The sequence below is a fragment of the Desmodus rotundus genome, chromosome 12, assembly GCF_022682495.2.
Source record: "Desmodus rotundus isolate HL8 chromosome 12, HLdesRot8A.1, whole genome shotgun sequence".
Classification (NCBI taxonomy): Eukaryota; Metazoa; Chordata; class Mammalia; order Chiroptera; family Phyllostomidae; genus Desmodus; species Desmodus rotundus.
In genome coordinates, this window is record NC_071398.1 from 95808469 (window position 1) to 95834204 (window position 25736).

Here is a 25736-nt window from a genome sequence, read left to right on the forward strand (position 1 = left end):
TAGTAATTATTTCAGGATATATGAATCCACAGTTGTTACTATCATCAAGATTAATTATATTAAAATAAAAGCAATATATGAGGGAGGACCCCCCTCAACAAAACAACATAATTATCTTCCGGAGGGCGGGCCCCTTGCAGTACAGGCTTCCCCCACTAGGTCAGTATTCTAAGAACCCATCTGCATCAGTGTATCAGCTGGCGTCATTGTGAGAGGCTGTGTTCGCCTTTAGTGCATTTTTTTAAAGACTCTTTCAACACGTTTGCACATCTCATGATGGGTGATTTACAAGTACATCTGGTCACACTGTGCTGAGTGTTCATCAACTTTTCACCAAAAACGGCAAGACCCACATGCCCCACCCTCCCTATTCACCCCATCTTGCCTCAAGTGCCTTCTTTTGTTTCCCCAAATGAAAAATGTCCTCAAAGGGAAATGTTTTACCAATGAGGAAGAGGTAAAACAAAAAACCACAGAAGCACTAAAAGGCATCAAAATTGGCAAGTTCAAAAACTTGTTTTAAGCAGTGGAAAAAAGTCTCGATAGGTGTATTGCATGAAATGGAGAGTAATTTGAAGGTGACTGAGGCTTAAATATGTAAGAATAAATATGCAGTTTTTTTACAAATAAATTCCAGTTTGGAAGGGTTCCCCCTCATAGTAAGTGGCTATACATAGAATGATTTTTAACTACCCCAATACTATGCAAATGTGTATGTGAGATTTATGTAAAATTTCTAATGATAGCAATATATACTGATTCAAAAAGTGCTTTATCTCAACTTAGGCAGAAGTTCCGATAACGTACTCTAAAAATGCCTTAAAATTATTCAAAAAGTAGCTGAAGTGATAATGAAGACACTGATGTTGAAGATTACTGAAGAGATTCTAAACACTTTCTTACAAATATGAGTGGAAAAAAAGCAACATTTCTTAAGTTTTCATTTTGTGTAATATATTTAAAATACAGGTGTAATATGTACGTGTAAATGTTTAAGTTAACCGAGAAAATATCATGATTGGGCATTCAACAATTTCACCTTTATTCATCCAACTGGGGGCTTCTGGTTGGAAAAACAAAGGATTGGACCTTATGTGCACACACAGTAGAGCTCTCTGGAGTAGGGGCACAACAGACTACTCGGTCATAAAACTCCAAGGTTTTTAAGTAACCACTGAAAGTTAAATTCCTCACCTCAGCACCTACGACCTATCTGCCTGTGTCACTACAGGCTGGATAAATGGAGAGCCGCCTTTTGGTATGCCAGAAAGAACGTGCGGGGGCACGTCGAAGGACACGCGTGTGGGGAGCTCCCACTGTCGAATTCTGGACCCACGGTAACACCAAAATAATTAAGCACTACAGTGAATTATAAACTATTGCTGGGGATGGAGGGTGGAATTCAGGAATCCATACCAATAATAAGTAGATAAATAAATGAAAGAGAAGGGAGAGGTCTAGCTTACACCAGAATGCCAAGGGCTAACTGGTAATTAATGTAGAAAAAGTGCAGAACACAGAAAATTCTCATTTTGCATTCATCATAGTAAAGATTGAATCAGACAAGAATCATAAATGAATAAATAAAGGAAGGAATTCTGTTGAGAAGCAGGATATTTTCATGGATAACCCCACAGATAGCTTACTAGTTGCAAAGGAGAAAAAAGGAATTACAGTGAAGAATTCAGACATCCTGACCAGGTAACCAAAACCAGCACCACCAGCGAGGGACAGATGGGTACCAAACGCCTCCAGATGTGCAACGCCGTGACGAAAACTCACTTATAGAATTAATAACCTGAATCTAAGCATGAGGAAATGCTGGAATAACCAATCCAGAATGAGCGATGTTAAAAGAAGGGAAAGGGATGCAGTTTTTCAAAAATGTTCATTTTGTAAGAGACAGAGAAAGGCTGCGGAAATGTTTCCAGATTAAAGAAAGCTAAAGACATATGGTAACTAAACGCCTTATGTGGGAATCCTGAGCTGGAAGAGGAAAGGATGTTATGGGTTAATTAACAAACCAGAGACAAATGGCAAGTCAAATAAAGTATTGTATGAATGCTAAATCTGCTGCATTGATACATTTATAATGTGGCTACAGAAGAGATACCCACTTCCTAAGGAAGAACATAAGAATAAAACACCATGAAGTATGTAACTTACTCTTAAATTGTTCAGAAAAGCAAATGCGTGTGTGTGTTGTGTGACATGTATAAGCAGGGAGAGGAAAACTGAGCAATAGAGACACAGAAACTGAGAGACTGAGAAAGTGGGTGCAAAGCAAATGGGCTAAATATGACCAATAGATGGTTCTGCGTAGAGAGTACACAAGTGCTCTCTGAACATGTTTTATTTTTTTATCTCTTCTGTGAGTTTGAAAGTAATTCAAATAAAAAGACTGAAATGTTGCTGTATCAACTGCTAACCAAAAAAAATTTTTTTTTAAATCTCATCATCATTCTTTTAGGACTAAAATACTCAAAATCAACAATACCTTTACCTGCAGCTATTTTTCTTCAGTTTGAAGAAGCCATCAATTTTAAGGCTCACAACTAGTTTTTACACTACCAAGAAAGGAAAAAAAACACACAACTATAATCGTAAGATGCCACCAACTGTTAAACACTCCTTAACTTCAGGGATATTAAATCTGAAAACGTGCCTCTTAAAATTGATGAAGCAGGGCTTTTGTGTTTGTTCTCACAACCAAATCGCATCGGTGCATCACTCTACCAGGACGCTGAAGAGAACTTTCATCTGGGTACCAGAGGCAGGGTCCAAAGATGGGAAAAGGTGGCGCTGAACACCTGACACTCTAAAGAAAGCTGGAGACTCAGATTCACCTGCAACAGAGGCTACCATGATGCCATCAGCCAGAACTTCAGCTGGCCCTGACCTTCATCCCAGTATAGAGAATGGAGGTTTTGGGGAGAGAGGGAGTGGTCATAGTATACAACACAGACGCTTTTTTCCTCTGTGATTATCAATTTCTCCCACTCCTCCAAGCCAAGTGAATAGGTATTTGTTTTTATTTCCAGTTTCCTGCCACTATAAAAGATGCTTTAAGACATATCTTTTTAAATGTCCTTCGATGGTATACTTTTATCTACAATGAGATACAGTCCCAAGAATGAGACCAACGTGTCCCATTCTAGGTATTTTTTAAAGTTCATAGACATTGCCAGATTGCTTTCAAAGTGCACATACCCATACTCGACCCTTTTCCTCCATATCCCCACCAGCTCTACCTGTTATATTTGCCAGTCAGAGATCTCACTGTTACCCTAACTGGGACATCTTTACAGATATATGTTTGTTGGCCATGTGAAGAGCTTTCCTATTCATACTCTTGCTTGTTTTTCTCCTTTTTTTTCTGTCAACTGTTATGAAATGTATTTATACTACAGATTAATTAACCTTTCAGCTGTCATCTATATTATGAATATTTTTCTACACCTATCATTTGACTTTATTTATAGTATGTTTTGTCCTACAAGAGGTTTTTGTTTTATACAAATATATACATAAATATACAAATACACCCACACATATATGCATGCATGTGTGTGTGTGTACATTTATATATTTAAAAGATATGCATCCATCTTTTAAAGCTTCCAAAATCCAGTAACCACATGGACTGTTTAATAATAAAAAATGTCTCACATGCAAAAAAGGAACTGTAGGAAAAAGGGATCAGACCAGAGTTGAATAAGTTATTACTGAAAAAATAAAGCCACTTCATGTTGATTGCCCCATCAGTGAATTTGCAATGAACCAGTTACATCTAACTTATTTAAGAGTGGCCAAAGCATTATGACCCTCATCCCTATTCTCAGTCTTAGGTGGAGAAACGAAGTACAGTGAGAGCCACAGTAAGTGAGGAACAGCTGAGGTTCAGTAGCGTGTCTCTTGACACACAGTCCAATGTCAATACAGGTTTTTGGTAGCATTTAGAGAAGCTGCTTACCTTTCGATAGCTAGTTCTTTGTTAGAAAGTTGCTGCACTGTAATCACCACCTTCTTCTCTACTCCTTGTTTTAATTTGAAATAAAATTTATCTCTGTCCTTAGGCACAGGACTGAAATGAGCAAAAAGAACAGGACTTAGCAATACAGTAAGTAATACAATAAAATGAGATAATCTATTCTGACATCAGAATGAGACAGCAAAGTATTAATATTTAAGCAACAGCACTTTTACTCTTAAAATGTACTCAACTCCCATCCTGCCCCTCAATAACAAAGTACAAATTTCATAGTCAACAAAACCTGACCAAGGTTAAAAACAAGATTTTTAAAATAACATCATTTCAAAGTTTAATTTTTTCAACATAACAGATTTAGGAATATGATTTAATTATTTTCAAAGATGGTCACATCTTTGGTTTAGCTAGTAGTGCAGCTATGAGTTCTTTTGACATAGTGAACGCCAAGGCAAGAGAACAGAAGAGCATATTTTTAAACCTCCAGAATTTGAAATGACTGCGACATGTCCGGGAAAGTACAAATTTAAAATGGACAAAGGGGTATAGATTGCAGCAGGGTAGCCTAGGCCAGACTGACTGTTCTAAAGAATTATCATTAAAACAATAAATGTCGAAAATATAGGTTGTCTTATCTGAAAAAGAAAAATACCTTGAGCAACTTATTTGACCTAAGACTCAATTTCTGTACCTGTAAAGAAACAACTAAAACCCCTACCCAACAATTACTGTGAAAGTTGAAAGCACAGTCGAGGCACACGGTGATCGTTAGAATACAAGTGTGTCCTACTATCCATATAGTTTTGAATTGAAGGAAACATTCTAAATATACAGTAGAATAAATGCGTTAAGTGAATGGTGGTCAAACCACACAATATACTATTGGTAACCATTAAAAATGACTTTGATTAAGAACATCTTAATGGAAAAATTCTTCTCTCATAAAAAGAAAAATTTATATATATATGATTGTATAAAAATACCCTGTAGAAATAAACAAATGGAATAAATAAATTACTAAAAATGACTGTCTTAACTGACAAGACTATAGCTGTTTTTTATTCTACCTGTATTATTTTACTAAAGCTTTATGTAATATCAGTATTTTTAAATATTAAGAAAATCATTTACATGAAATATCTGAAAAGCACAAGTGAAGCATATTCATTCACCAGTCCAATATTTCTTTAGCCTATTAAAGCTTCATACAAACATTGTAGAGTTTCTAGAATCTTTATATTAGCCAATATCATATTTCAGGCACAATACCAATTTTTATTCTTTCGCAATAACCTCACCTAAAATTTCCTTTCCCGTCGTCTTCTTTTACCTCCAAGGAGACACTGAAGGTAAACACATCACTGTCGGGGGTCGGAATAACTGAGTCTTTAACATCAGACACTTGTCTGGAAGCACGTTTGAATGCTGTACAGAAACTATACAAAATTCTGCTTACCTGAAAGAATAAAAACACAAGAAGCATTAGGCAAAGACTTTAACTACATTTCGATACCCTTCTCACCTAATTCTTGAATCCATAAATTTCCACAATCACATTTTTCTTTAGCAGATAAGACTAAGCATACTCGTGTATAGTTTATAATAGTTTATAATATGTCATATAGCTTATCACATGTAGTGTACATATAGTCTAAACATATAGTTACTTCTCTTAATCTGGCATTTAAACAGTAATAAAAGATATTTAAGTTCACGTAAGAACTCTATTTATTTATAGATGTTTCTAGATCTCAGAATACACTATATTGCAATGAGTGAATCCAAAAATCACTAGAATGATGCTGGCATCTTAACCTTCCCCATCAACACACACAGACAAGGTTTTAGCCCAAGTCATCAATTTCTCTTTTCACTTCCCTCAGCTTCAGCGGGGAGACACTTGAGGCACTAAATGAAGCAAATAGTGGTTTTAGCAATAAGCAAACAGGCTAACATGGTTTAAAGAGCTTCTAGTGTTGTTAGCAACACTGTTGTATTGAAATGGTCTTATCTACCTTATTAGTATTAAGCCACCCTGCTGATTACTTTATATAGATCAATCTTATACTCTTCCCCTGAAGCGGAGAAGTGCTCTAAATCCCACACTCTTCGAGAAGTTACTCTCTTCCTCAGTTCCAAAAGAAGCACCATACCATCTCGCACCTGTGTAAGCCTGAAGCACCAAACCTCTTAGGCCACTCATGAGTTGAATGAAGAAAAGAAGATGAAATAAAAAGGATTTTACAAAGATCTTATTTTCAAAACCTCACATTGGGAGGAACAAGTAAAGAGGCTTCTCGGAATGTTAATAAATCCTTCACTTTAGATACGGTGGATTCAAAATCCATTGAATTATATTAGTCTAGGACTAATTTTGTAATTCGCTTGAAAAAGAGCACTTTTGTCAACAGAATTTCTTAAAGTACGGGATCTTTCCTCAATTTTGTTGTATTCATATAGTACAACTTTTCTCATATATTCAGTCTATCACATTTTTTAAAAAAGTGATCTTCTAACCTCCAATAGCCAAACTTACACATAAGCTGCTCTGTCAATGCCAAATTAATAGCTTCTTAAATCAACTGACTTACACAGTTGGCATTAATAAAAACTGTAGGCCTCAAATCTTATACAATTAAAACAATGACAAATTTACTCATTCATTGAACATATTTTGAACATGTTCTGTGTACTCAGTATTATTATAGGTGCTGTGTACTAAGTATTATACATCAGTGAACACAGAGCTTGCATTCCAGCACATGTAAGCTGAATGTGCTTGAAGTAGGTGAGGACTCATTAGGTAAGCCAAAAGCAGAAATGTTTGTTCTCAACTGGATACTTACTTGACTTAGCTCAATAATTTAAGTGTTACAGAGGAAAACAGAACCAAAGAACATGCTAGGAATAAATCACTGAAGATTATGCCTACAAAGTGAAGTGTAAATGGGGACTCCACTTTTAGTTCTTTGAGTACTCCCACCTCCTAACCCCAAACAGAATGTGAAGTCTATTGGTTCCTTGTTACACATTCAACTTCAGCACATTTTTAAGAAAACATTACGTGTGAAGTGGAATAACTGTACATAATTTTTGATGCATTTGTAGAGTCAAACCCCAACCATATTTTTCTTCTCCTCTCCCATATCTTCTATTTCACTTTTGCTGTGTCAAAGCTATCAGCAAGCCTAGCACACCATACCACACCAGAAAAAGTCAAAGGACTTGGCAAACTCTAAAGTAGAGGGCAAGGCTCAGAAATTTCTTTTGTAAAAGGTGAAGTACATGGGGCTAAGCCAGAGTGGTAGAGTATAAAGGGGAGAGCAGGGAAACAGACTACATCCTTCTCTCATTTTGAAGGAAGGACACAACAGTACATTAACATCATTAACAGCAATCGAACTGCATTCAGTCTTGACCCTGTCTTACAAGTTGCTTTGCAACAAAAAGGTTAAAATCATTTGTGAATTCTGGAGTGGGTAAATAAGCTGGAATGGTGTCCCCAGACTGGTAAGTAGAGGAGCTTCAGAAACAAGAATGACCAATATCTATAATTATCAGAAGAAGTTGGGTAACCACTATCATGGGGGAAAAGTTAAACACACATACCATGGCCAACATTTCTCTATACGCCACACTGTTACACACACACACACACACACACACACACAAATAATGTATAGAAGAGGCTTTTTCTTGGCAGAAGGCAAAGGTTTATTGACCAATAATACAGCACAATCTCTCCCCAGAAGGCAGCAGCTATAGGAAGCACTAATTAACCACAAAACTACACTGGGGTTGCTGCTGCTGCTGCTGCTGTTGTGTTGTTTCTGAAGACGTGGAGAGGATGGTACGTGTAGCTGTGTGGAAAGGAGATACACCAAAACCCTAACTCTGGTGGAATTTGAATAACTTTTATTTTCTTTTTTATTACAGTGTTTTCCAAATTCTCAAATATGTATTACATGTTAACAGTAAAAAAAAAAAAAACCTGCCATTAAACAAAAAGGTATTTACTTAAGATAAATAGCACAGGCAATTTTTCCAAAATAAGCTCTTTTCACTAATATTGATGAAGGAGAATCAACTCTTTTAAAAACACCATGTGTCGGTATCGGGTGGGTACTAGGTTTATTGGGGGGAATCGCTTGGTTAAATTATATAAATGTACAACCACTATGCCGTACATCTGAAATTAATATAATATTAAATTTAAATTATAGGTGAGAAACATGATAATTAAAGAAATAAATAAAAACACCCTATGTCAAGAAAATACTAATCCAAGAAATAAATGTACAAAAATCATTCTATAAAATATACCCAGAAAGATATGTGTTAATATTTTAAAAACATCTTGTTCAAATATGTAACTCATTTATTTAAAGGGGCTAAAATAAGAGGTATATCATACAAAAAAAGAAAACTTTTAAAAAATTTTTAAAAATCTATTTGGGGAAAAATACCAACAGCAAAATTTAATTAATTTCCAAAGTAATGTAATTTGCTAAAATAACATCTCATTAATATGTTTTAAAGTATTTTTCCATGTGAGGAATGAGGTCTTCTTTTAACATACAGTGGCGTATCAGCAATACTAAGAAAAACCAGTGCATTAAGAATTAAGATCTTCCCAGTGATACTTTTGATATTTACCATGAAATGTCTCTGAATGCCTAATACCAGATGGTAACAACCATGCTTCTAAAACGTAACACTGAGAACTGTTAGTAATGAATGATAAGTATGTTAAAACATACAAACATTTTGAAGAAAATGGTTACCCTGATTAATGGAAATAAATTCTTAAAGCGTCAACTAAGCCTTTTAATGTTTCTTTAAAAGCAGATGGCAACAAGAATAGGTGCCTCCTTGGCTTTTTTCTCTACGCTTCCTGACATTTTGCTCTTTTCGACAGACGCCCAGCCCATCACCCTCCTGTGCAAGGATCACCAGCGTCAGGGCTCCTCTGGCTGGGTTCCCAACCCTCCGCCAGATAACTGAGACTCACTCCTACGAGTCCTGCAGAACACCCAGGGCAGCGAGCCAGAAGCATGCTAACCCTTCGGTGGGGCTGGAACCCCTAGTCCTTGTGCCACAGGTCCGACAAAGCCGTCACCTTCACCAGGTTCCCCTCTGCCACCGCTACTGCCTGCTGTTGTTGGAGCTCTACGGTGACATAAGGGCATGAGAGTGACAGCTGGTGGTGGTAGCCATGCTGCTTATCCTACTTGAGACATCTTCTTGTCCTTAACGGATTTCTTCATGTCTCATCCAGGGACTCTGAAAACAACGGAAAACAAATTAATAAGCAGCACCACTGCAGAGTACATATTTAAGCAGTAAGATGTCTGTCACCTGCTCCTGAGCTATCTTTGCCAATGCTTTGTGGCCATCAAGAGGGGCCCAAATACTAAAGACTAAAGTTACCCCTTCACCACAGCACAAGAAACTTCTGGGAACCAATTCACCAGACAACTGGTGGATGCAAGGAAAAGACTTCAGATTAACTAAAGGGTAATTATGTTTTGAGGGGAGAGGAAGATGTTGGACATCTTCTGTAAAAGGTATGGGTGAAACCCAAAGGCAGGTGGGATTCAGGCTCTGTGACCAATCAAGCCCTTTATAAAGCGTAACTGAATGACCGAACCCACATCTGCCTGTTACTGAAAACTGCATGGGGCTTCAGAGTCATAGACTTCCACTGGAAACCCAGCTCCATCGTCTATTCTCTTAGCCTTGAGATACATGAGGGGTAACCACACAACTTCTCAGCCAAACCAGAGCACTTGTGGGAATAAAATGGAGTGCCATTAACAATACACCTGAACAACAGGCATCAACTAGGCCTACCCCAAGCAAAGAGGAGCATAAGATCACTAGTTTAAATAAACACTCTATGTCATAGAGATGTGATGTGTATTGAGTGAATGTTTAGCACAGTGCCTGGCATAAGCTCTACATTCATACTAGGTTATTTTCATTTAGAAATTATTTGTTGTAATAAAGTTTAAGGACAATTACCATGCATTTCCCCTTCAAACAATGAATTTTACCACCAATGTCCCATAATGTAACACTTTGAAAAATGAACTCTAAAAAATAATAGTAATAGCAGTACTTGAACATCAAAAAAAAATACATGGACATCACTTTTTCACAACCTGCAGAGTACCAAATATCCTCTCTAGAAATACGATTAATGCTATTCAATACCACAGCCCAAATGGTAAGGCCGAGAATTCCCCAGTTCTGCCCACTGCTTTCCCACTGCTAAAGCTCTCACAATGACGAAGACTTTCCCACCCATAAACAAGTGGATGCTGTAATCCCCAGTTTCATACCATCACAGTTAAGAAGAATGCTTGCAGCCAGGTGCCTTTCACTTGCTTCTGCCGCAGCGTTTCTGTCTCCCCGAGCGGCGGGTCTCCACCTCTTCTAAGTTCACTTCCTTGCTGTTGAGTGCCAATGTTCCGGAAACCACACAGGCATGCTAAATGCTGGCTGCCAACGTGAAATGCCAGCACATCTGCTTCCCCACTTCTGTAGTGCGGTTGTAAGGATAAGAAACAGACCCCCTCATTCACAACACACAAATTCTTCCCTACTATTCAGAGTCACTGCCTCCGATGTGACAGGCACACTGGCACTCACTCTCCTATCACCCGGTTGGTCACGCAGCCAGAGTGTGCGCACAGACGCTGGGATGAAGGAGATCGGGAACCACTTCTCACAAGGGAATGGGTTCTGGCAGAGAGCTCCTGCGACGACAACTTAAATGACATGTGTCTGCGTGTGTTCATTTTGGTGTTCAGGGGATAAGGCCTGGCATAGCCTTCATGCTTAGTATCAAACGCACAGAAACCTGCATTTCTAAGAGTTCTCAGGCTGTGGCCTAAAACAAGCTCTCGGAACTCCTGTTAATACAATGATTTATTTATGTTTCACGGTAAAGAGCAAAGAGAGTAACTGCTGCTTTCAGCATTTTCTGCTCACAATTTGTATTCCCCAAAGCACACACACTAGAGACCTTGCTCATCCAAAGCCATTGATTAAAGCCTAAGTACTGAGGTTCGAAAAGTGTGATTTCTTTCTAATTTGGGGAGAACTGAACAGATGCAGAAAAGAGGGAAATTTCCCACATATTTAACAGCCACTTGATTCTGCACTACTTCTCCAGTCTTAGAAGAAACCACCACTTAAGAATGGCTAAAAGGAACTTCCTGGTCCCTTTGAAGGCCTTCAGATGGACACCCCTGCTGTATGTGAGCATTTGTATGTTTAGCTGGTTTAGTTCTCTAGAGCAAAAGCCAGCCTCTATGTGAACGCACATAACAAATAATCACCAGTGAAACCACAGAGCTCTGCGAAACCAGCTGAGTAAAATATTCAAGTGCAAGCAACATGCAACCGAAATGCCTAGCAGAGGAAAAGGTATTGTCAGAGGCACTTTTGGAAGTCACATGGACTGACAGGCTTGGGAAAAATAACAAAAGAGGTGCAAAAATACTCCCCCTTTCTAAGCCTGAGCAGTGACTACCAGGCTAGGGGGGAGGAAAACTAGTCAAGTGGCCTTTTCCTGTTCCACCTGTTAGGCTGACAGAGCCTTACCTACAATACCACTTTCGTGCATCGTTACCAGATGTGGCTTTCCACAGTCAGTTCTTTGCCATTACAAATATGAACTTTCTCTTTAGAAATAAACTCCAAATTTATAAAATATGGTGATTGGTCATATATACAGACTTATATAACAGTGAGACTAGGGCTCAAAATTATTACCCTAATTCTTCTCGATAGCAAATTGCTAGGATATGTTATACTTACTGCCTCTTTAATTTCACAGGTGAAAACATGTATCTGAAATTCTTCTGAACCATGGGAACTCTCTGTAAATGCAAAGCAATTGCTCTCTCTTGTCCCGTCATGTCCACGTGCACAGAACAGCACCTTGTAGATGGGAAAGGAAGCTATCTCCACACTGCTGGCCTGGTCTATGATTCTGCAGAGCAGTGACGAAAAATGAAATAAAATATTAACTATCAAAGAACAAAGGCAAACAGTTTCACTATGCCAATAACATAGAAACATAACATCTTAAAATCACAAAATAAGCCACTACTAATAATTCAAGAAAACAAATTATCTTCAGATGTATATGTATATATATGTGTATATATAATGTATATGTACATGTATGTGTATATATACTTGCTATAGGTATATATACACACACACACACACACACACACACACACACACAAATTCTTCCCATTCTTTTGACAATTACTTCATCTTTATGCTTTCTATTATTAGCATAGGTAAGTAGATAACATAAAGAGGCACGTGGAGCCCTGGCCGGGTAGCTCAGTTGATTAGAAGGTGTCCTGATACACCAACTTTGCAGGTTCATTCTCCAGTCAGGGCACATAAAAGCAGCAACCAATGAATGCATAAATAAGTGGAACAACAAATCCATATTTCTCTCTCTCTCTCTCTCTCTCTCTCTCCTTCTCTCTTCCCCCCCACCTTTCCTCTGTATCTGAAATCAATAAATAAATTATTTTAAAATAAAAATTTAAAAGGCATTTTGACATTTTAAGAGCTATTGCACAATGTATCTACAAAACCATTTCCTAAAAAGTTCAAAGCACTTTTTACCAAAATCTTTTCATTTATATATTTTGGCACTCAAACTTAGCTAACATTTTCTCACATTCTAAACTTTAGAGAATGAGACAAATCAGAAAGGGTTTAAAAAAGATTAAAAGACTAAATCAGCCTTCAGGAAAAACTATAGGTTCAGAACACATTCAACCTAATTTCCTAGACCTGGTACATTTATTTGTTCATTCAGCAAATAGCTACTGAAAACCTGGACCAGATACCACTCTAGACACTGAAGTTACAGCAGGGAAAATTGCAAATGACCTCTCCTATGGAGCTAATGTGTAGTGAAACAGAAACAAATAAGCAAATAAATACAGGGCAAAAGTAGGTTTACAGTTGTTTCTATGGAAAATGATACAATAATTAATAAAAAATAATACAATAATAAACTGTTTCACATACTCACAACCATAACCCTACTTTTGCCCCACCTTGCATAAAATATAAAGTGAAGGCAAGGAAAAGCGCTCTGAAGAGAAAAAAGACCCAGGGAGGGCAAAGAACATAATCACAATTGTGACTGAAGGTCACTGGAGGGCCAAATGTAGGAGAGTAACACCTGATTTACATGCAAAGAAATTCAAGGTTCAAATGACATTAAATATTATTCCTGATTAAGTATAAAAGAAAAAGCCACTTTGTCTCCTTCCAGTCTGATACAAAGAGCTTAAAATCTAGGGCTCACTTCCATTTTTTGAACCACTGTTACGTGACCAGGTGAAGGCAGGTTTTTATGCTCCTTCAGAATAGAGAAACAGAAATTACAGGTATTTACAGTTGTATTTCCATTTATAATATTCTAAGCATAATTCTGCAAATGCCCCTTGCAAATAAGGAACACGAGCTAAGCCTAAACATGTTTACTTTGCATGTCTACAGAGTAAAAATGAATTAACAGCAAGTCCTAGACCTGATTTATGATATGATATCATCACCACCATCTAAAATCTGCACAATGTCTAAGAGGGGAAAGGAGATTAGAGCTCACCTCACAGAACCTTCGGGAACATTTGGCACATACAGAGTAACAGGAAAGGGGTATTGACTGGAAGATTTCATAGTTGCCATTGCCCGTAAAGCCTCCACCTCATTACGGGGCGAAGAAACCTTCATACATCCTAAGTAGGTCAGTTTGTTAAATAAAACGCTATCTTCTTCAGGTAATCCACTTGGAGAAGATGGTCTGGGTGTAGAAATTTCTGAAGAAAAAAAATGCTCAGAAGTCAATGCAAAATTTCACAGTATGATTCTGCCTATTGCCCAAAAACAAATGAAAAATTGCAAACAAAATTTATGTCTGTTTTCATTTCTTTTAATGTTTACCCTTCACCTTAATTCAGAGTCCTAGAATTAGCCATTTTAAATGTCCACATCTCTCAAAGTACTATCTTACTCAGCTATAACTTCTCTGGAGAAAAAGAAAAAAAAATGCTAAGCTTTATATTTAAAAAAAATAAAAACATGAAGTTCAAATGATATAGAACAATAAGGAGAAAAACCTACACTAACAGTTTGAATTAGGCTAAAAATAATGAGGACTAAATAAAATCAAAACCAGTTAAAAATAAAATAAAATAAAACCAATTAAAAGTTTCTCTTAGCTGTAAAGATCTTGCACAGCACCAAATTCAACAAGAACCTACTTTCCTAAGCAAAAGTAACGTTAAGATGTTATATCTCATACCAGTAACAATAAAAGTCAAACTTCTTACCTTGCTCTTTCCTGGCTTGCTGGATTCTATGAACTATGTAAGTATTCCAACAGAAATTTTTTTCCTCAAAATAACTGTTATTTTGATGAACAATCCTATGATTGTTTCCCCCAATTCTCTCCCCACCCCACCATTAATGAGTTTCTTTAAACAACAAAAATAACTGTTCACTTTAATTCTAAGCACAGCATGTAGCAAAGGCCACTCTCCCCATCCCCACCTATAACCCACATCCAGCTAGTCTCCAACTCTTCCCATTACCCATAACCATGTTGCACAAAATTAGGCCAAAAGCAAAAATAATGAAAAAAATACTGAAAGTAAACAGAGAAAAACAGCATGTTAAAGTAGAGACACAATGACTGATTCAAAACACTACAGATTTCTCATCAGAAACTATGGAGACGACAGTAGAATAACATCTGTAAAGTATTCAAAGAAAATAAACATCTAGATGCATTTCAAAGAAAGATAGAAGCTAGCTTTCTTTTATAAGGGCGCTAATCCCAATCAAGAGGGCTCTGTCCTCATAACCCAATCACCTTCCAAAGACCCCATCTCCTAATTCCATCACCTTGGGGGCTAGGGTCTCAACCCATCTCAACATGGATTTTGGAGAGGACACAAACATTCAGCTTATAGCATAGCATGCCTTTTTATTAAAAGTGAAAAGAAAAATAGCAAAGAATACTAAAAACTTACTTGTAAAACAAAGGAAATTCTTATCCATTGAGATCTTCAGCAAAAGATATGTTTTTCAAAATGTATGTAGTGTCACTGGGTGTTGAGGTCACAAAAACAGGTATGCGACGCATAGCGCCTACCGAATACGCTCAGGAGTAAGAGTCGTGTTATCTAAGCCTACGCAAAGGACAGTTGATTCCAACCACCCACCAGAGCCACATCAGAGTACAAAATGTATCTCTTCCCTTCTGTCACTGTATTAACCAAAAAATAACAATTATATAAATGTTAATATCAGTATGCTTTGGGTTTTTTGGGAGGGGTAGGAATGTAAGAAATTCAAAAGAAAAAGTAAAGCACAATAAATAATATAATCTTTCATGTTCCTTCAATTAAGAACAAAAATTAATTGTAAGGTTTATTTCCAACTTGTATTTTTAATTTACATATATACATATATTTTATACATATATGTATATATATTTTTCCTCAATGAGTATGACTATATGCTGAGACCTATGAGTCTTTATAGTGAATCACCACAAAACCAGGGGGTGTCCTTGGGGACCCCCAACACAGTGCAAATGTCTTCTCCTGGCCTGTCTTTTAACCTTATTTCTTAACGTACCTTTCCCATTCAGAAGACTTAAGTTTTTATGTATTAAGATATAACCACATTGTCCTTTCTGATTAGGTGTTTCCCACCCTGACAACCACAAAAATATTCTCCCATATTTTCTTCTTATAGATTTATTTTTCATATTTAAATATTTGACCTACTAGATAGAAATTTTGGTGTAGTGTAAATTAGGGCTATCATGGCCCTACTGTGTAGCGCTTTGGCTTGTATCTGTCTATACTTCCCCTACACCAACACTCAAAATGGACTGTGAGTGCCCTAAGCCAGTCAGGATAATCCCATCTCCTCTGTCTGAGTGCTTCATGAGGGTTCTGAATGTAACCAAGGCCTACACCTGTCGGTTTCTGTCATTCCCCTGACCACCAGAAAATGCGCTGTTTGGTCCAATTAGAGCAAAACTCAAAATTTATGTTGAATGGGTAAAAGAACAAGAGTCTTTCTCTCTGCCACCAGGCATGAGCTAGTCACCTAGCCTTACTTTTCGATTCTGCTAACTACTTTTTGTCCACAAAGGAAGTCAGTTAAGGAAAAAGGTGACATGAAAAAGATCAAAACTGAATAGTTTACAGAGAAACACTATAAAAGTCCAGATAAAACCACACCTCTAGTGTTTAAAACAGCTGAAGCAGAAGCTGGATTTGGTTTCCTTTGGCTTTTCTTCACCCAAAACTATTTTGATTTACAAGCTGGTTATTCCTACTACAAATCACATTCATTTATGATGGACTGATTACTTAATACACTGATGGAACTGATAATGGTATTTTACTTAGAATTTTCACAAATTATAATCTAAAACAACTGTAGTCAAGCTGAGAAAAAAGGCCCATCATATAAAAGACTGTGTCCAATACACTTCTCTGAGACCCAAGAATTTATTCATTTGTTCAGTAAGTATTTATTGAGGGCCTACTATGTGCCAAGTACTATGGGTAAAATGAAGACCCAGACATTCTCAAAGAACACAGAGACTGACTTCACAGGAAGAGAAACAAACAGAAACATAGGAACCAAAGTGGGAGCTCTCAACCAGCACTGAGAGGCTGGTGGCCCTAACCTTAAAAATAAAGCTAACAGGATTTTAAAGTTTTCATTACTAGTTTAACTCTTTTTTCTTCTGGTTTATATGAGTTCAATACAGTACCTGTACTTGATGGATCCAAAACTAACTGAAGAGATGGCTTGGCTGTTTGGCTGGCTGCAACATCTCCAAACAAATGGTCTGCAGTATCACTGGAACTTTGACAATCAGCAAGAAGGCTGCTTTGCCCTTTCTCAGAATCTCTCAAAATCTCTTCCATGGCTTTTTCCAATTGTTCATCACCATTAGAAACTATCTACAAGACAAAGCAAAACAATTCTGTTTCAATCATGTTATGGTTCTGGAGCTGAATGAAAATATTTCATTTCTGGCAGAAATTAAAATGATCTAAATATTTAAATTTAAATATAGTTACTGAATATCAAGAATCTATACAGTTGTACCTAATTTCACTAAATATAATACAAAATCTTGAATTATAAATGCAGCTAAATTAGAGGATTATTAGTTTCAGAAAAGGATTCCTCAGAAAACACTTTGGGTAGTTTCCAATCATATCTGATCCAGGAACTTGTTTACACAGATTTCCTTTTGTTTTTTTCTTTTTCTTTTTTCTTTTTATTTCTTGGTACACACTCCAGAATCAGGTAATCTTAACTGTATGTGTTTTAGAGAGAAAAACAGGTAAGTTTAAATATAAAGTGTCTATTGTAAACATCATTTAAAAGGTCATATTTCTTACCATAGTATAAACTTATTTATGATTTCTTTATAAATTTTGTTTGCTACCTGCCAAGAGAAGTATTGCTAATTTCCTTGCATTTACGTTAACTCACGCTTCTCTTGAAAACACATAAGACACAAAACCTAAGGGAAATCTTAAATTAAATACATTAATAATAAAATACAGATATTTAAAGAAATTTAAAATTACTTATTCAAGTAGGATTTGAATAAATTTAAATAAATCCATTGATTATTTTGATGAAACTATATATTTTCAACATAATATGAGTATTTACTAATCTGATTTTTATATAATTTTATTAGATTTATATACTCATATACCTTTGATGCCATGGTTTAAACTGAATAACAATCATTAAGAAACAGCACTTTTTACTAATTTCTCTATTTATGTTTCCAGGTGGGTGTGCAGTGCTCATGCATGTATACCTGGGTTTGTTTGCTTCCTTTTCTTTGAGGGAGGAAAAGCAACACAGAATGAAAAAGAAAAAGGAACATATCCAAATAAAAACTCAACTAAAAATATAAGACACACACTTAAAAAATATTTAGACATGCCAACTGTTACGTCACATACTAGAATGTTACCAGCTGGTTTAAAACCATAAAGAAAAGTCTCTGTAGTGAAAGTAAAACATAACTATTTATATAACCAACTTCAACCTAGCAGTAATAGAAACAAAAATATCCAAATAAATTAAACTTACATAAGATTTAGCCAGTAAGTATAATTCCCAATTCTTTTTCTTCTCCCCTTCTACTCCTTCCTTTTAAATTCCGAATTAAAAGACAAACAACCAAAAGCATAAAAAAACCTTCAAAAATATACGAACCAAATAATGTGCCTCCAGATGAATCAAACAGTGATTCTATTCTCACAGTCAATACTTGAGGAAAAACCTTTTGATTTTACACATCTCCTTTCACCTAATTAAAAAACCCAAAATTTAAAATACTATCATTTGTAGAAAAAAAGAACTACCTTCAGTTCAGGTTTTCCTTCATCTTTGGTAGACGTATCATCTGCATGCTGAGAAACCAAAACAAATTCTTCACTGTTCAGTGTAGCCACAGAATCTGATGACCCAGTAACCTTCTGTAACGAAGCTCTGACCTCCATTTCAGGTCTGCAAGCGTCTCTTCCCACATCCACCTGGTCAAAATCACAGTGATTTAAAAAAAAAACTAAATAAAAACATGAACTGATCAATCCTCTGCCATTAAAAATGATTCATGTGAAGAAGAATTCTGCTCACTAGATAATTATCTCCAAACTAGGGAAGCTACCCTCTTAGACTGGGCCACATAATGGAAATGTGCTCTCTTCACCCTGAGTTTCCAGACTAAAAGAACCATATTGTTCCCTGAAAAACTAACACAAACCCGCCCATAACTCAACTAAACAAATATACTACTGTTTAACTCTATTTTTCTCTTAGAAATACTGTTTTTGTTCTATTTAATAAAGAAGAAATAAATAATCATGATACTAGAAGTATCTACAAATTCACACACACACAAGATACATTTGCTGAAATTACTTTGTAATTAAATCTAAATGTCTCAAGACAACGTAATAGTACTTTAAAATATTTTTATGTCACTACAGTTGATTAACTAATATACAATTCAACACCCTAAGCCACGTATCTTTTCTCCTCCAGACGCATTACCACTTATCAGCCTGATGGGGGAAGAAAGCTTTCGCGTTGCATTCATACAGCAAACAATGTTACAGTAATCAAATACAGTGTAATTCTGTTTTCTGGGTAGATCTCTATACCACAGAAACTCCACATTCTCTAAATACTGACACAATTAACTTTGATTCAACATGAATACTACATAACAGACACTGCACTCAGCATCAGGGCTACATGAGTGAATAAGCAGACAAGTTACCAGCTCTCCCCTCCTAGAGCTGAGATCTAGTGAGAAAACAAGCAATGAGGCACACAGGGTAATTCCAAATCACTCTGAAGGCCATAGAGATAATAAAGGAGGTTAATGTGACAAAGAGCAGCTTAGCAGCAAGGTGTGTAGGGACAACTGTAAGTAAGGTGGTAGGAAACGACTCTCTGAAAGGGAAATAAATATTTGCCTGAAACCTGAAAGACAATAAAAGGAACATATATTACACAACCTGCTCAGTGACCAAAAGAGTAATGGGATAGAGGGGTAGGATAAGCAGGCCAGGGCTGAAGCCTTGTAACTATGGAAGTCTGTTGATCTATGTCTAAAATTCCCTTAGCAATGTTCCTTTTCTCTTTCTAATTCAGTTACTCGTTCATTGCAGCACATAAATATGGCTGCAATATCTCATTTTGCCATTAGGTGACACTAACACCATTACTCTTGGGTGATAAAAAAATTGTGTGTGTGTGTGTGTGTGTGTATAGGTGTGTATATACACAGAAAACATATATACCCAGCTTCAAGTTACACTTTTAAAAATTAATTATTTCCTAACTTTATCAAGTATCAAAATGTCCATTAATATCAAAGTAAAGACTAATTTTACTCCTAGGCTAGTATAGTAAGATAGCCATAATTGGTTAGACATATTAATATCCTTCCTTTTAAAAGAAAACATTTTTTAATTTTTAAAGGTTTTATTTTATTTATTTTTAGAGAGAGTGGAAGGGAGGGAGAAAGAGAGGGAGAGAAACATCAATGTGTGGTTGCCTCCCATGTGGCCCTCACTGGGGATCCAGCCCGCAACCCAGCTGTGTGCCCTGACTGGGAATCCAAGCGGCAACCCTTTGGTCACAGCCGCACTCAATCCACTGAGCTACACCAGCCAGGGCAATTTCCTTCCTTTTTAAAACCCTTCAAGCACATTCATCTATCCTCTCAAATTTTTTCTCATTTTTTATGTTATATGTTTCTGAAAATGCAGATGTGTTAGAAGCCACATCTTGACGCTTCGAGATTGCCCCATGAATTCTTGATTGCCAAGACACCACACGTTCCAGGTGTTCTTTGTGTGGCCAATCTTCGTCCAGGTCCTTTTCGGCTGCCACTCCTGTATGTAACATCTATACATTAGAAACTCCCCAAGTCCAGGTCCTGAGCTTTTTTCTGATTCCTTGCCACACACTCTATTACCTCCCGTTGTCATGGATTTTAATACCATCTGTATGCTTACAGGGTCCCAAATTTCGATCCCAACCCAAATGTCTCCGCTAAATTCCTGATGGAGAATCCAACTCTCTACTTGACATTTCCATTTGGAATTCTGATCAGTAACTTAAATGTGACCCAAATGGAATTCCTAATGGTTTCTTCAAACTTGTTCCTCATTCAGATTTCCCATTTCAGTAACACCACCCTCTACCAAGTTGTTCAAAAAAGAAATCTGGATCTCATCCTCAACTCACCTCTACTTCTTCATTCCTCATCCAAGCATGTCAGCCCCACCTCTAAAATAAACCCTACATCTACCCCATCTTTCTCTATGTCCATTTTACCAGAATAATACAAGCAATGTTCTCACCTACACAAGTCTCCTAACCTGTCTTCTTCCTCCTGTCCTGTCCTCCCTAATCTATTCTTCACAGAGCTGCCAGAGAATACATTTAGAAATACATTGGATTACATTAAAACTGCAGACTACAACCTTCTCACTAAAATTCAAACAAAGTCCAAACTCCTTGACAGGGTTTGCAAGGCCCGACACACCCCTGCCTCCATCACTTTATCCCTTCAGGTCTTTAATCACGGAAAGTTCGGGACCACATTAGGGTCTTAGCTCTTGCCTCCTACCGTCATATAACTGACTCTTACTGCCATCAGCTTTCACCCACTCATTAAACAAATACTTAATGAGTCCCTACTATGTGCTAGAAACTATAATGAGAACTGTAGACTAAATTATGAGTAACACCAATGCAATCCTGGTATTCCTAAAGCAAATATTCTTTTTGTTGTTGTTAATCTTCATTGTATTTTTTTTCCATTACCATTTAGTCCTCTTCTACCCTCTCCTCCCAGCAATTACCACACTGCTGCCCATGTCCATGAGCCCTTTTCCTTTCTGCTTAATCCTTCCACCCTCCAATCCTCCCCCCACCACTAGCTGTCATCTACTCTCCATCAATGAGTCTGTCCCTTGTTAGTTCAGTTTGTTAATTAGATTCCACATATGAGTGGAATCAAATGGCATTTGTCTTTCTCTGACTGGCTTATTTCACTTAGCATAATATTCTCCAGGTCCACCCATGCTGTTGCAAAGGTAACGTTTTCTTCTTTTTTATAGCTGAGTAGTATTCCACTGTGTAAATGCCCCATAGTTGTTGTATCCATTCATCTACTGATGGACACTTGAGCTGCTTCCCTATCTTGGCGATTATAAACAAGACTGTAATGAACACAGGGGTGCTTCTCTGCATCTCCACCCTCATACCCATCTGGATGAATGTGTCTTCTTTAAATCCTTGGTTGTCAGAATTCCATACAGCTCAGTTTTCTGACAGTTCTGGGTGTCATTTGTTTTGATGTGTAGTTGTAATTCTTTCTGTGGGAAGCATGTCTACCTAAGCCTCCATCTTGACTAGAAGTCCGGGTTGTTTTTTTGTTGAGTTTTGTTAAGTTCTTTATAAATTTTAGATATTAACCCCTTATCAGATGTATTGGTGAATATGTTCTCTGGTTCTATGGTAAAGCTATCTCTTATAGAAGAGATAGATAATATGGAAGAAAATAAATCAGGATCACATACTGGAGTAAGTACTACCAAAGGTGGTGAGAAGGCAGGAGGCACAAGGCAGAAGGCATGGATCCAGCTGACATTTGAGCTTAATTAGTAAGCCACAAAACGAACTAGGGAAAAAGAACTTGATGTGAGAAAAGGCTTACTGAGGAACAGAAAGGAAGTCATGATAGCTAGAGATCATAATGAGTATGGCTAAAGTAGTAGGAAATGAGGTATAGAAAGGACAGCAGAGGAGTCTGAGGCCCCCCTTCAATGCTAAGGCTGTCTAAATAAGGTCCCCTCACCAAACCCAACTCTGCTTTGTTTACCAGGGAATATTTCATGCCTGGTATAGGACGTAGTAGATATTCAATAAATGTGTGGAACAAATTGTTCTTAAAAGCACCGATCGGTTGAAAGCTCTCACAAATAGCAAATGTAAAGCCAGGAGTCAAGCCAGGTAGTCTGACGTCGGAGTAATGCTCTGACCTACACTGTGACACTGTCTCTTATGTCTACTCAGCTGTTGAGACCCGGGGTTGGGATCTGCCTCAACACAACATCGCTGTGCATACCGGACCTTCTTCACTCCTTTCCTCATCAAAACTTATCTGTCTCCCACCCCAAAGCATTCTTCACAGTTCACTGATAAATAACCTATCAGTTAACTCTGAATTAGGGTGTGAACACACATAAATAGTTGTTCAATTCAACTTAGATTTGCAGAAGTCTTTTAAACACAGAGCTTGCTGTTCTGTGAACTCAAGACTAAGATATACATTTCAACTCAGCAAGTAAAACAGTGCAGTGCAAAAAGCAAAACTACTTTTAATGGCATTTAGTTATAAAGCTGCCCTATTATAACCTAAAAGTTAGAATGTAAAGTCTGACAAAGGATGTTATGTCTTTTCTGTTAAAAAAAAACTAACAGCAACTATAATGTAGGCATAAACATTTTTATTTTTAGGACATAAGGTATATGAGAATAAGGGTCAGAAAACTTATCAGTGCTACCAAATATCTGATATGTTTCTTCTATTCATCACCTTCTCCCCTGTTCTGAACCCAAAAACTCAATAAAAATTTTTGGTTTAAACATCCCCATATCTGTACCAATTTTAACAAGTGAAATCCCTTTTAATTTTTACTCTAATACCACATCATTTTTGTCAAATGAGCAATGTATCTAAATTAGTTTTGGATGCCTAAAACTATAATTTCACATGTACTAGGAACAGTACAACTACACTCAGTACAGTCTAACTGGAAGCTATCTTCTCCCAAAATAACCAAACACATTCAGAAGACAAAATGGTGGTACACGTGGTCCAATCTCTCTCTGTGCCAAACGTGGTTAGTCTGATTCTTGCTTTCATATTACATGTTTGCACCTATTCATTTTAAAGTGGCTCTTAAACCAAAATAGAAAACTGAAAAAAATGAGTGTAAGTCAAAATTTGGTATGCTGGGAGGGCTATCAGCCATGAGAATTTGAATGACTACAGTAGACCCATTACAAAAGTAGAAAAAGGAAATACTCTTAACAATAAGATAACAGACACAAAAAATTTAGGCATTTACCAACCATAATTCTTCTGTACTTTGAAGAAATAAGCCAGTCCTGAAGAAAACTATCATGACCTCTGTTAACTAACCAATCCATCCACTACTCTAGTCCTCAGGCAAAAGCCACACCATCATGTATGTGTGTGTGCAAGTGTGTGTGTATGTGTGTATGCAAGAGTGTCCTTGTGCAAGTGTATGTGTGCATGCAAGCGTGTGTGTGTGTGTGTGTGCGCGCCCTGCCCATGCAAAGGGCACTACAGGATCTTATTAATTTACATTGCTTTCATGGGCACCTATTTTTATTTGTCCACCAATAATCTCCAAACTTTCCTTTCTGAGAATAAGGCTTCCCTCTACTCAAACATCATGGCTTTTATAGAAACCTCAACATCTTGGTCAAACAGATTCAAAGGTAAACAGTGAACCCAAACCAGATCAATTAACCTATTTCCTAAGATTTTTGGATGGATGAGCAAAGAGTTCATCATGACAGTGTCTCTCTCAAGCAGAAACTTTTAAGATGTAAACCGGAACTGTCAGTGGCCATGTCTTTCCCCATCTGAAGAATGCCGGTCCGTAGGGAGAGAGAGGAGTCAATCCCAAACACAGGCAAGCAAGAGAGTCTTACTTGAGTCCATCACTTTGTTTGAGTCCCTCCTGAGGCCCAGCTCCATCTGTTCCCATTCTCAGTCTTGGGAACAGTAAATTAGACTGTTCCCTTAATTCTATAAAACTATCCCTTCCAGTAAGTTCTTTATGCATACGCTAGTTTAAATTGAGTTTCTGTCACATGAAGCCTAATGAGTCCTAATATAATTATATTCTAGCAAAAGACATACAAGCTATATTCTAATGGGCTGCAGATGGCCATATGGCTTCATATAGCAGGTATGAGAGCAGAAATCCAGGTGAAAGAAGAAGAGAGAATCTAAAAAGTTGACAATAATTTCCCAGATAAACAGTACAGAGGGTGTGATGAAAGACAAGTAGAATGATTTATTTGAAATAATTACAGGAATAAAAAATGGGATAATACAAGTGGTACTTAAAGTCAAAGGATGGTTTAAAATACAATAGAAAAATGTTTTATAACCAAAATATGAAATCAGCAAAGGACAAAAAGGAATTTTAAATGGTAGGCACATTGTGATTACTGCTACCTAATATTCCTATGTCATAAAAATAAAATGTTACAGAGGAAAAATTATTTTATTTAAAAATCTGTATTAGGATGGTGAAATTTACAGGTGACTATAATTGTGGTAGGTCAGACTATTTTTGCCAATTACACACAACAGACTAGACAAATAGACAAAGCTAAATTCTCTATCTGTTGTCGATCTGTATGTACTGGTGTACAGATGGGTACATAAACACATATTTTCACTGTCCAGGGGAACTACATGTGTAGAAAATTACAATGCCCTATACAAATCTTAGTGACAATGTTCACATGGAAGGAAAGGTAAAGCTTCTCTATGAATGAAGATATAATTATTTAAGAGACCAGTTTATAAAATGCTTGCATGACAGTACTGTGAGCTTCTAGGTAATGAAAATGATCACTTTTAGCTAGTCTTAAAAAACAATTTTTATATTAAAACATAATTAGTCATGCAAGAAGAAGGAGTGAATAATTAAGTTACCAAACAAATAATCCATTGTCAAAGAACATTCATTCAACCTAATGGCAGTCATCCAAAATGATACTGTTTTCTATCTCCTCTTATTCTGAAACAGAATTAAAATGAAATACAGAGGACTTCTTGACACTGGTCAACAGTTTTCCCTGAAGAGAAGACGGGCTATTGAAATTAACTGAGCACCAGTGACTAATATGAAAAAAGAAACCGAAAAAGAAACAAAGGATCAACCACTCTACACTGAAACTACAGCAGAACTACAAACATATCAAAAAGCAGAGATAAGCCCAGAGATAAAACAGGTTTTCCTGAAAGTGGAAAAGAAAATCAGAGGTAAGCTAATCAAAATAT

At 36.9% G+C, this 25736-nt stretch overlaps 1 protein-coding gene across 6 annotated transcripts in view; it reads right to left on the reverse strand.

Moving 5' to 3' along the window:
- RABGAP1L (RAB GTPase activating protein 1 like) overlaps positions 1 to 25736 on the reverse strand; it is a 446160-nt gene that overhangs the window by 379444 nt on the left and 40980 nt on the right. For 5 of the 6 annotated variants that reach the window (XM_053916149.2, XM_053916150.2, XM_071219847.1 and 2 more), the window contains 6 exons: positions 18466 to 18636; positions 16839 to 17031; positions 13647 to 13857; positions 11816 to 11990; positions 5287 to 5444; positions 3974 to 4084 (listed from right to left, as the gene is read on the reverse strand). In XM_053916149.2, coding sequence (XP_053772124.1) covers positions 3974 to 4084; positions 5287 to 5444; positions 11816 to 11990; positions 13647 to 13857; positions 16839 to 17031; positions 18466 to 18603 — 986 coding nt within the window. In that variant the 5' untranslated portion in view covers positions 18604 to 18636. Of the gene's footprint in view, positions 1 to 3973; positions 4085 to 5286; positions 5445 to 11815; positions 11991 to 13646; positions 13858 to 16838; positions 17032 to 18465; positions 18637 to 25736 lie in introns of those variants that run through there. The other variant, XM_053916154.2, reaches the window with a different exon arrangement.